The 12,290-nt window shown below is 42.2% G+C and overlaps 1 protein-coding gene across 4 annotated transcripts in view; it reads right to left on the reverse strand.

Moving 5' to 3' along the window:
• The window catches only part of NGEF (neuronal guanine nucleotide exchange factor), a 158,904-nt gene that overhangs the window by 67,033 nt on the left and 79,581 nt on the right, over nt 1-12,290 (reverse strand). For 3 of the 4 annotated variants that reach the window (XM_072143272.1, XM_072143275.1, XM_072143273.1), the window contains one exon: nt 5,409-5,472. In XM_072143272.1, the coding sequence (XP_071999373.1) occupies nt 5,409-5,472 (64 nt within the window). Of the gene's footprint in view, nt 1-2,664; nt 3,234-5,408; nt 5,473-12,290 lie in introns of those variants that run through there. The other variant, XM_072143276.1, reaches the window with a different exon arrangement.

The raw sequence follows: 12,290 nt of genomic DNA on the forward strand, positions 1-12,290 counted from the left end.
GTGTGTCCCATGTTAATCACTACTATATTTCCATAAGGGCTCATAAACATAACCATATGGGTCATTTTGTTTATTTTAGAAACAGCGCTATGCCTGTCCATGGGTTGTGCCTGGGTTTAGGTCATCTCCTGTGGAGTGAGGGTATCTGTACAGGATCGGGCCTGACCCTATTTGAAAGAATAGCACACCCAGATGCGGCATATAGGGTTCTGGTTCCACCAAGCTAGAACTGCATGCATTTGGGGAAGCTGTAGATAAAAATGGAAAAGGGAATAGCCAGGGCGCATTCACACGATGCGTTGCGTCAAGTTTTTTTAATATGTTTTTGACACATTCCAAAGGTTTCAGCCTTGATCACATTGCGTTTTAGCAAATGCAATGGAAAAGCAGTGTTACTTCAACATGTGATCAAGGTTGAAGCCTTTGGAATGTGTCAAAAACACATAAAAAAATGTGAAGCAACACATCGTGTGTATGTGCCCTCAGGGTGATGCCACATAATGGCGTTTTTGGTCCGTTTTTAAGCATGCGTTTTCAGTCCATTTAAAAATGCATGCGTTTTTAAATCGCATCTGTTTTTTGACCGTTATCTATTAAGATAATTGGGAAAAACGGACAAAAACGGTCAAAACCAGATGCGTTTTAAAGCACGCAGTTTTTAAGCAGTATGTGAAAAAACGCATGCATTTTCGACAGGTTTTACCAAAATGGGTTCAAAAACACCACGTGTGCTGTCGGTCTGAGGGCACGTTCACACGGTGCGTTTTGGCCTGCGTTTTCATTGTGTTTGAAACGCATTACAACAGATGAGGAGAGGTGATTTGCCTAATTACATTTGTGTTAACATTAGCATTTACAAAACATTGTAAACACGATGTTAACGTGTGCGTTCACAATACGCGAAAGCATGTGTTTTGTTAACACATGCGTTAACATTGTGTTAACAAATGTAAATGGTAATTTAATTAGGCAAATCACTTCTCCTCAGCTATTGTAATGCATTTCAAACGCAATAAAAACACAGGCTAAAACGCAACGTGTGAACGCGCCCTAAGGCTGCATTTAGATGAACGGCTACAAGCTGGCGGGTACACATCCGGAACGATCGAGAGGAGGAGGGCTCCCCTCTCCATATAAATACACGGCATACAGGCCATGCACACAGGGAAAAATGGGACAGCCACTGCCGTCTATGGGGGACGTATTTGTGCTGATGCAAAATTCCTACAGATTTCTGCATTTGCAAATTTGAGTGATATTTACCTCGTTACAGTTTTGTTGCAGATTTAGTGTGGAAAAAAAATCTGCATGCAAATCTGCATCAAAACTGCAATAAACATAACAAAAATGAATGCAGACTTTGTGGAGATTACAATGCAGATCTGCATAACAATCTGTGTACAGTTAGTTTTTCAGATGACCATGGTCAGGGATAGGATTCTGAGCATTATTGTGATATATTATACAAGGTGTCCCTGCTTCCCCTAAAAACAGCAGCTCCAAACTGTCTTATAGCAAGGACTCAATGTATGATACATCACTGTGATGCTTGGAGTACCATCTCTGGCACTATGATCCATCCGTGAAATCCGGCTGAGGGCAGTCCGTGGCTCCCGTATTGACCATGGTTGTTTTAGCCCTTATAGTTTTAATTCCTGCTCAGTCTGATTCTGAATTTGACTTAAAACACAACATCATAAACTGCAACAAAAACTGCAGGTGTGAATTCAGTCCATGCAGATACACTGCTCAGAGATGCGTATAAAACATTTAAGAGTATGTTACTCTGTTCCATTTAAGGGATACATTGTTGTTTCAATGAAAGTAACGGATTGCTTAAAATTAGGAATTACAGTATTAGCAGCCAAGTAGGACACATCTATATTTAAGCAGAGTAATAAAGCGCGGCCTCTGGTGCCTGCTTGTTTTCTGTACACACTTCCCGACATAATCACCATTGATACACCAAGCAAGTCCTTCTGCCAAACCAATACACGTCTCATACATCTGTCTTTCTATGGTCGCCTCCCACACACACATAACGCCCGTGGCTATTTTTAATTAAATTAATAAAAGTCTTTGATGCGTCTCCCAAAAAAGGTCTTTTTATCTTATTAGAAAAAAAAAGGCAGCTTAGTGAATATGGGCTTGTATGCGTATCATGCCATTTATAGCGATGGGTTATTATGTGTCACAGTGCATGTAGGTGTACGCAGACTTTGCAGGATGTGATGCACTAATGTGAACAGGCATGTGAAAAGATTCCTTTACACCCACCAGGTCCTATAGATGAGGAATGTAATGTGCTTATATAAAAATGACACCCATACTTCTGCACTCACGTACACCCACTGCTACAACTACCCACATTCCTGCACATGGCGAACGCAAACATCTTGTGCAAGGCATCGCACGGGAATATAAAGTAACCAATACCTGTGCCGCACACGGATACATAGAGGACCTGCACCTGTCATATGATTGCTGAAAACAAGTGTCACAAGGGGAGATGTGCAGAAGGACAAACACCTGCGCTACAATGGCAGAAGGACATGCATTATTCTACACACACAAACACCTACACGTTACGCCATACACTCTCAGCACTTCCTATATTTAGATGTCACTATCCTCCGGTTTTCATCCCAACCCTGTCCATCTCACCCTTCGATGGGATCTTCTTCACATGGGCTCGGAGGGTCACAGGAAAGTACATCCCCCTCCTCGGACACTGCCTGAGGCTCCATACTGCACTCTCTCAGACAGTCAGAAGTGTGCAGAGAGTGCAGGGACACCGACTGCCTGCCAGAGACCGCACTCCGGGTGGTTACCAGGGAAACGGGAAGGAAAAGACTCTACGGATGGAGGTGGTGGTGGGGGTCTCTCCGCTGCACTAAGTGGTGAATAGGGGAAGAAGGAAAAAGAAAGGCTAAGGAAAGGAGATAAAAAAGATAGAAGGAGAATGTCTGGGGTGAGGGGAGGAAGGAAGAAATGAATAGAGACTGCCAAAATCAGGGAAGAGAGAACAGGAGAGAGGAGGAGAAAAGAGAGGGAGTGAGTGGATTCCAGGAGGAGGGAGCACAACAGAATAGGTGTTCGGAGAGCAGACAGAAATAGACTAGAAAACAATGTGAGCCGCGTGGAAAGGGTCCTATTTACAAGGATTTGTGGCTCCCGGCTTGCAATTTGGAGGCTAGATCTGTGACCCGGTAACCCATTTATCACCACCGCAGGGATTCAAGGCTTGCTAAAAATTGGGAAGAGAGACAGGTGGATGGAGCGCAGCAGGAGGGGGCTGGCTGGGAAGTGCTCAATGTGTCAGGATTCTGCAGAAGTTGCTACACGCAGTCACTTACCACCAGTGAGGGCACCGGAAATCTGCAGCCGCTTTCAACTTTTTGAGTATCCTACTCCGGATTTATGCAGCAATTGTTTGTGCTATTTTTCCTGGTGTTTTTACAGCATTTTTTTGAAGGTGAAAAATATTGCAGACGGATTTTGCTTCTGATCTTTGGAAATGGTTGAAAAATCTACTTTGATACAATTTTTGTTTATGCGGTTTTTGGGATCAGGGTGTGTTTCTTCTTACTGTACACATATTGTACAGTAACATTTTTAATTTTTTTTTCTATGGATCCAATTTAGGATTAAAACACCACTGATCAGTGTGCTTTCTTTAGAAAACAGTAGTGAGTAATCCCTAAGGGTGATGCCACAAATGGCATTTTGAATCCGTTTTGAATCTGTTTTTGGCCCGTTTTTGGCCAGTTTGGGGCCAGTTTTTAAGCAAAAAGTAACGCTTTTTGCTTAAAAACTGGCCCCAAACTTATTCAAAATGGGTTCAAAACACCATCTGTGGCATCACCCTAAGGCTATCTGCACAAGTAATGTGATAACAGCAGATTTGCCGCACTTTGGTGTGAGCTCCACCCCCTTCCATGCAACAACAAAACTGCAACATAAAACAGACAATTTTGACAAGATTCTGATGCCTGCAGAACGGCTGCAGAATTACCACTGGGGTCAAACCCTAAAAATCTGCAGCCTCTTAGATCCTTTGGTACATGCAGATTTTGTGATTTGATAGAACAACAGAAATGTATTAACCCTGTGAAGACAGGTTATTAACTTGACCTTCCAATGTTTCAGCCTCTAACGTAAAAATGAGCGTCCGCACCAAACTTATCGCTTACAGCAAATAGTACAGGTGCTACAAGAAAACATTATCACAAGGTCATAACAAAAACGTAATATGGACTATGATAAGACCTCTTTCACACATTCGTTTTTCATCTTTTCTGAACGCTGGAAAAAAGACTTTTTTTTTTTCAAGGCATGCATTTATTTCAGTCTTCTTTTAGGATAATAATGTAAGTTAAAGAATACACCACAAGCCAAAAATTCTTTGTATATGTTTCACACAACTGCTATACTTTTTTAAAGGATCCATTCACATGCCTATTCATTTGATGGACAATTCAACCCACCCATTAAAGAGTAGAACATTTTCTGAAAACAAAATCAGCCACGTTTTGTGTGATTTTTGCAACATTGTTTTTTTTTTTTTTGCAATAAACTGCCTTGAGACACTAAAGCTGAAATGAACAGGCAGACTTCTGAATGGGGCCCCCTTCCACCTCAAAAAATATATGTTTACTCACACATTTATACACTCGTACACACATACATACATTTATACACTTATACAATCCTGTCCCGGTAGGGAAGTAGAGATGAGAGATTCCTTGTCTTGTTGTTCTGTTGTCTCCTCCCTCTCTCCCAACATTTCTCAACTGAGCTGCTGATTCATGCTGTGTACTATGGAGGATGTGCACTGTTATATACATATTATGCTGTACAATGTGCAGCATAATATGTATATAATGGTGGTGGTGCACATTCTCCATTGTTTAGTGTGTCAGGGCCCCCTGACACTGCGAGTCCCATAGCAGCTGCTATGGCTGCTTCCCCATGTAGTTACCCCACTGTCCGTAAGTGCACAGAGCAAGTTTGTTGGACCAAAGTCACTAGTAGGTAGTGATGATTGAACCCATCAATGTTTGGGTCTGGTGGATTTGGCTAAACTGATTTATGGACCTTGACCCAAACACTGACTATGGGTGTTAACCCTCTCAATAGGTTGTAATTGCTAGCGGTTTATGCATGCCACCATATTGGTTGGGATCGTCACTCCCCTTCGTGTCACAATGAGCGACGAAATTGTTGCCAAAATGGCAATGTGCATGCAGCGCTGACAATAACATGTCACATGCAGTTCTTGCGCTGCGGACCCAAATCTGCAACATTCAGTGTGAACCCAACGTCCGCTCATCGCCACTCATCATAGCACACCAAATTATACCGAGGTATTGTCACCAAAAGTGGCAGGACTGTATCAGATGACATACCTATATTTAGTTGATGAATTTCCAGCTACGAGTCTATTTCTTGGGTCTTTGTATCCCTGTTGACCTATAAGAGAAGGAAAATTGCTATAAAATATTGTAATCAAAGTTATATTATAAGTAATAGAGACATGAAAAATACCACTTTTCTTGATGTAATACAGAACACCATAGGAGACCCAAGGTATAAAACTTCATAAGTGGAGTTTGGGCTTCTATAGAGTATAACATTTTGTGCCGTATAGTTTAATCACGTGCTGGCTAGAAGACCTTTCTACAGGGAAGTACAAGTCTCGAGGGAGAGAAATTATTGTCTTGGCATGAAAGTCATGGCGTCTTATAGGTTATCAATGCCACAGTATGTGTTTCTATTTGTACACTGAGTCATACACAACTGGTTTGATGCTAATACAATGGCCCATTGCAAGCAGGGATTAATAGTAAGACCTCCGGCTCTTGGCCTGTTATACCTCGTTGCTCAGGACCAGCCTTAGAATTGTAGGCGTCCTACACAGTAAATTATGTTTGGTCTCTCACAATACGGTCATAAAGTATACATATAATTATGACCCAAGAGAAGTACCAGCCACCTTTATAATGCCATACAGAACTTATTACAGACACTCGTAACTTTTTACAGGAAGACATCTGCATTATTACTACTTTATCTACTAATTTCTGTTTCAAACATTTTACTGGAAGAGGGAATGAAATATTTTTCCTTAATCCCCAGAGACGTGGAAACTTTCTTCCTCTAAACACTTTACTCATAGAGAAGGCAATATATCCCCCGTTCAACCACTGCTCTGTTCCATCTGTCATATGTTTCTGTTAACCATTTGCATTCTAACCATGTTGAAATGTGGCTACTGAGGTAACAAATGTATATTAAAGTGAATATTATTTTTTTTTTCATTTTGTCAGTAAGAATCCTGATTTCACCGCACACACAGTGATTGCCATTGAGAGTCCTGATTACCCCCCCCCCCCGCACACACAGTGATTGCCAGTGAGAGTCCTGATTACCCCCCACACACAGTGATTGACAGAGAGAGTCCAGATTACTCCACCCACACACAGTGATTGACAGTGAGATTCCAGATTACTCCACCCACACACAGTGAGTGACAGTGAGAGTCCTGATTACCCCCCACACACAGTGATTGAAAAGGAGAGTCCTGATTACTCCTCCCACACACAGTGATTGGTAGTGAGCATCCTGATTACTCCGCCCACACACAGTGATTGACAGTGAGAATGTTGATTACCCCTCACACACACAGTGATTGGTAGTGAGCATCCTGATTACTCCTCCCACACACAGTGATTGGTAGTGAGTATCCTGATTGCCCCGCCCACACACAGTGATTGGTAGTGAGCATCCTGATTACTCCGCCCACACACAGTGATTGACAGTGAGAGTGTTGATTACCCCTCATACACACAGTGATTCACAAGGAGAGTCCTGATTAAGCGTCATATGGACTAGGGCCCCTCTAGCAGAGCACCTCATTTAATAAATGTCCACAGCAGAGCACCCCCTATACAGAAATATCCACAGCAGAGCCCCCCTTTAATGAAATTGCCACGACCACTGCAGAGCCCCCTTTAATAAAATGGCCACTGCAGAGCCCCATTTAAAGAAATGTCCACAGTAGAGGCATCCTTTAATGAAATGTCCACAGCAGAGCACCCCCCTTTAAAGAAATGTCCTCAGCAGAGCCCCCATTTAATGAATTGGCCACTGCAGAGCCCCCCTTTGATTAAAATTACCACTGCAGAGCCCCATTTAAATAAATGTCCACAGTAGAGCCATCCTTTAATGAAATGGCCACAGTAGATGCCCCTTTAAAGAAATTGCCAAATCAGATGCACCTTTAATAAAAATGGCCACAGCAGAGGCCCCTTTAATGAAATGGCCGCAGCAAATCAACAGATCACAGTGATGCACACGGGCCAGAAGAGGACAGGACAGAACCGCCGAAGGCCCCGATTACCCGCCCATACCGCCTATATTAAGATCTGCCATTGATTGACAGGAAGAGTTCTGATTACCCTGCCCATGCACAGGGCTTGATATCTTTATTAGTGGGCACAAAAATGTATATGGACTGGCTTTATACAAGAAGCGTCAATGGAAGTCAATGGCAGTTATAAATGCCCAAACTTATTAAAGTGTTGGTGCCAGTTTCTGTCGCACTTTGCACTGAAGAGAACTTGGAAACTGCTTGTACATGTATTTATAAAGTGTCACGGCTGCACTGTGTCCTCCGCGCCACAAAATTCTGCACATAAAGGGGCGTTCCAGGGCAGAGTCTTCACCACGTTTATTATGTAGGCATACAATATGCATAGATATAGTATACACATGTGATGGTGCATTTTAAGTCCTGAACCAAAAGTGATGTGAACCTAGCTGTACTAACATCTACATTATACATACTACTATAAATCTCATTTCTCCTCGAAAAATCTATGCCAACCTCCCCTGGATTTTAATGGTAGACAGAAGAAAGAAGTAACATGTTTTATATGCCATGATGGCTCTGATGAAAAAAATAAAAGGCATGAGGGAAAAATCCATGAAGCAAACCCAGATGTGTGGAGTCTGACACCGACCTCATCCCGAATCTGTCGGAAAAGACTTCATTGGGAATATTGCAACGATTTTTAAAGGAGAGATAACCGTCATACAAATGTAGTATGAACTTTTTTTTTAATATAAACATTATACAGAATCCTGCAGCAGAAGACCTCCATATGTTCCCCAGAGGCATCATGCACCCCCGTCCAAACCCTATAAGCTTTCCTAATAAGGATGTGTGCATAAGTTGTAAGCATATGTTCACACCAGTCAGGCTGGTTGTTGACACTGCGATGAAGTTGTTTGTGCAGCATGTGCATGGATTTTTACAAATCCTATTTAGATATATGGGAACAAATATTTTTGCAAAAAATATCTAGCTGATCAGTGCCTGGGTTAGGGGTGGCCCTTACACTATGCTGGGTCCGCTTGGAGGCGTCACTACATGTTGCTGCTCAGGGTGTGCAGTGAACAGTTTCCTTCTTAAAGGTGTTGTCTGAGAGTTATGAAAAAAAACCAAAAGGTGGCTGGGAGGGGGCTGCTTAAACAAATAAAGATGTACTTACCTTCCGATGTCCTCCTCGTGTCCCGTTCTGCTGTCGATCCGGTCCGAGCACCATGTAAACAAACATGGCCACCGGAGCAGTGCTGGACTTCCGTCCGGCCTTGACCAGCCACGCCCACCCGTCCCTATTCACAGATGGTTGTCGGGTCCGGCAGGAAGCTGAATCCAGCACTGCTCCGGCGGCCATGTTTGTTTACAAGGGGCGTGGACTGGAGCGACAGCAGAACAGGACACCCGGAGGACGTTGGAAGGTAAGACATCTTTATGTTTTTAAGCACCCTCCCGGCCACCTTTGTTTTTTTCATAACTCTCGGACAACCCCTTTAACTATAGAAATTCAGGTACAAAGCAATACAAGCAAATCATAGAATAACTCTTTCAAGGGTTCTATGCTGAGGAAGGCTTGTGACTATGGCAGAGTATCCCCGCTCAGCTTCTTCTTCTGGTTGATTAGATAGACTGGCGGTCTTCTTCAAGCTCTTTTCCATAACTGCAGACACTAAGGAATGAGACTATTCCCCTTATATACTCATTCCAGGGGAGAAGTGGTTACATTCTGCACAAACAAAATGACAAAGCGTTTTCCCATACACTTACATTGAGTCCCCCATAATATTCTATGGCAGCAAAACTCCAAAACAGTAAACAACTTCCTGACATCACCTGTCACTCTAAAGGTCAAGCTGTCTGCTTGTCTGGTAAACAAGTCTGTTTTTCTTCTGCAAAACAATTTCTGCTATAGCTGTAAAATTACTGACTTCTCTGAGAGATAGAGATACAGAAATCAGAAGTCAGAAATGTCTCTCAATGTTCATTAAACTTCTCTACTAGTCTTTACAGATACAGTAAAAATAAACAAAATATAACAAAACACTATAGATTAATACACGTTAACCCTTGATGTAAAATAAAGTAAGAAGTGCTGAGTTCGCATAGGCGAAGTATTCAAATGTTCACAAATGTCCACAGTTCAATGCTCCTCTGTATCAGGGCACTACACTGAGACTGTTGATTGGCTGCAGAGGTGACTTGCCCTTGTCACATGACAGCACCAGCAGCGGGAGCTGCAGCAGCCAGAATGAACAGCCGGTGCTGAGTATTTTGAAACTATGTTGCAGATTTTAATGTAGTCTGGACAAAACCTTTAATATTTACTTATTCCTCAGATAAAGGTTATAATTTTGTTGTATGCACAATCAGTTTTAATAAAAGATAAATTCTAGTTTTATCATCTGTCTCCGTTCAAGCGATAATGACCTGGTATAAATAATAATAACTGACCGGTATGTATTTTTTGAGTGTGGAAACAAAATTTGAGATGTATTTTTTGAGTGTGGAAACAAAATTCTTTCCAAAATAGGGTTTCCCTTCTGAATACTGAAGCACAGTGTGAACACAGCAATAACTAGAAGGATTCGATTACTACGACCATTGCATTGGCCATTACAGTCTCACAGCGCTGAGTAGTTATTTGCAGTAATGACTACAAATAAACCCATTAACAAGAGTGAAAAAGATCACTTAACCTAAAACACAAATGGATCAATAAACATCCACTACTTATAACACATATAATGCAGGAGGGATAATAGTTATTGGGGGAGGGGAGTGTTATGCATTCTTGATGCTCATGTACCCATTGTAAATGTAGGACGGGAGTCAGCAGAGGTACTTTGAGCTGTCTGAGGTGCAATGAGCGGTGGGTGCGGAAACATTTCTATCACAGTCTGCATTAATATTTATCAGGAATTTATGTAGCTGTAGATCTTCAATATGTTTGGATCAAATAGGATCAGGCCTTCCATACTATAATTCTGGCTGCACCAGTTTTCCGTCTGACTTTGCACTGAAAGAACGTCTTTGGAGCTTGCATATGTATTTAAGTGTTTGCACCCGTTTTGTTTCGTGGCTGCTCTGTGTCTGACAAAATGTGCACCTAAAGGGAGGGGCGTGTTACTGCTTCACTGAAGAACACATTGCAGATGTTTCCATACATCTGCTAACTTATCAGAAGACATTGACTGATGGTGCATTGACAATAAATTATCCTTAAGTGAAAGCTCGTTCTGGAGCGGGCGAAATACTCATCCGAGCAACGAGCCGCTTCGAGTACGCTAATGCTCGAACGAGTATGCTCGCTCATCTCTAATTATAAGACATGTCTGATATGACCAGCTTTTCCTAATAGTTTTTTGGGAGATATAGAATCAGATAGGGGGAAAGAGTTAAAATTGAGCGCAGTAGCAGAAAGCCCTTTGCTATCTGACAGGTTTTCTATAAACTCTTCATATGTAAGCAGGGGAGATTTACAGCGAGACCTTCCATACTAAATAACAGATTCTCCGAGCAGTATGCTTCTCCCTGACAAGTGTTTCTAACAATGCTATGTCTGTATCTCCAACACAGAGACCTTCTGGAGAGAATCACAGAGAATTATAGGATGATGTGGGGGAGGGCTGTGACAGTGTAGATTTTTCCTATATTGTAGGCGGAAATATATACTGTTTAGGAAAAGGTAAAGTTCCTGCTGGTTTATTAGCAGATACTATAGATTCTGTTACACTACAACTCCCAGCATTGTCACCTACCTAGAGCATGGAAGGAGCAGTTCTGTACTACCGATTTAGGGCATAAATCATTTTGTACTGTTACGCAGAATTGTCACTTATTAATTTCATGCATCATATTAAAATGTTTTTTATAGGTTTACTTAAAAACCCTCAAACCCCACTGTCTTGCCACAGAAGGTGTATTGTAAGGGCTAAATCAAAACTAGGTGGTGGAAACCCTTCGGCATTCCCTGTGCCTAAAACACAACAAGATGTGGTGTCTTTGTTCAACCATATAAACTATGATAAGCTATGACCAGTTGGAGTAAACTTTCCAAAATTCTTTAGGATAAATGCTAAATCCATTACTGACCATTACTGGGATATAATACTAACTTTTTGGTCTTTTGCTAGAGGTTGTCCAATCATGATCATCAGCAATCACAGTAACCAGCCCAAAAGTCCTCAATTTAACAGGATTATCCCAATAACTATTCAAGCTTGTTCCAGTATAATAATAGTTTATGCATACCGTGTTTTAATTAGGCAGTCTGAGATTGATTAATGGGTGTCGGGATTATATATGTGTCCGCTAAAGATCTGTAAACAGTGGCCATATATTGAAGGCAACTGCAGCATTATATGGCACCAATTTAAACAAATGAGAGCCGTCCATTAGAGCAGTGTTCACCAACCACTGGGCTGCACTCCAGTGCCAGGCATCACTTAGCCCCAGATCACAGGAGGAGGATAGAGCAGGTAATGTGAGGTGTAAAGAGTAGAAGTGCCATGCCCAGGAACCTCTACCACTCCTTCATTTATTGGCCACTCCGGCTATGGTTTGTGGGAGGTGAAAGGTGTAGAATCAACGTTTCCAGGCATTGATTATGTAAGGAGTAAAACCTTGATGTCCCGGCATCTCCACCACACATTCACCTATTGGCCACTCCTGCTGTGGGTAGTGGCATGTGTAAGGAATAGAACCATCATGTCCAGGAACCACAACCATTCCTTCACCTATTGGTCACTCCTGTTGTGGGTAGGGTGGGTTGTGTAAGGAATAGAACCGCCATGCCCAGGCACCTCCAGCATTCCTTAAGTCGGCGGTTGCTTCTACCAGATCCTCCTACTGAAGCACATTGGCTGACCCCCTCTCATTGCCAACCCCAGCAACTGCCTGTAACCAC

Source organism: Engystomops pustulosus, chromosome 3, assembly GCF_040894005.1.
Source record: "Engystomops pustulosus chromosome 3, aEngPut4.maternal, whole genome shotgun sequence".
Classification (NCBI taxonomy): domain Eukaryota; kingdom Metazoa; phylum Chordata; class Amphibia; order Anura; family Leptodactylidae; genus Engystomops; species Engystomops pustulosus.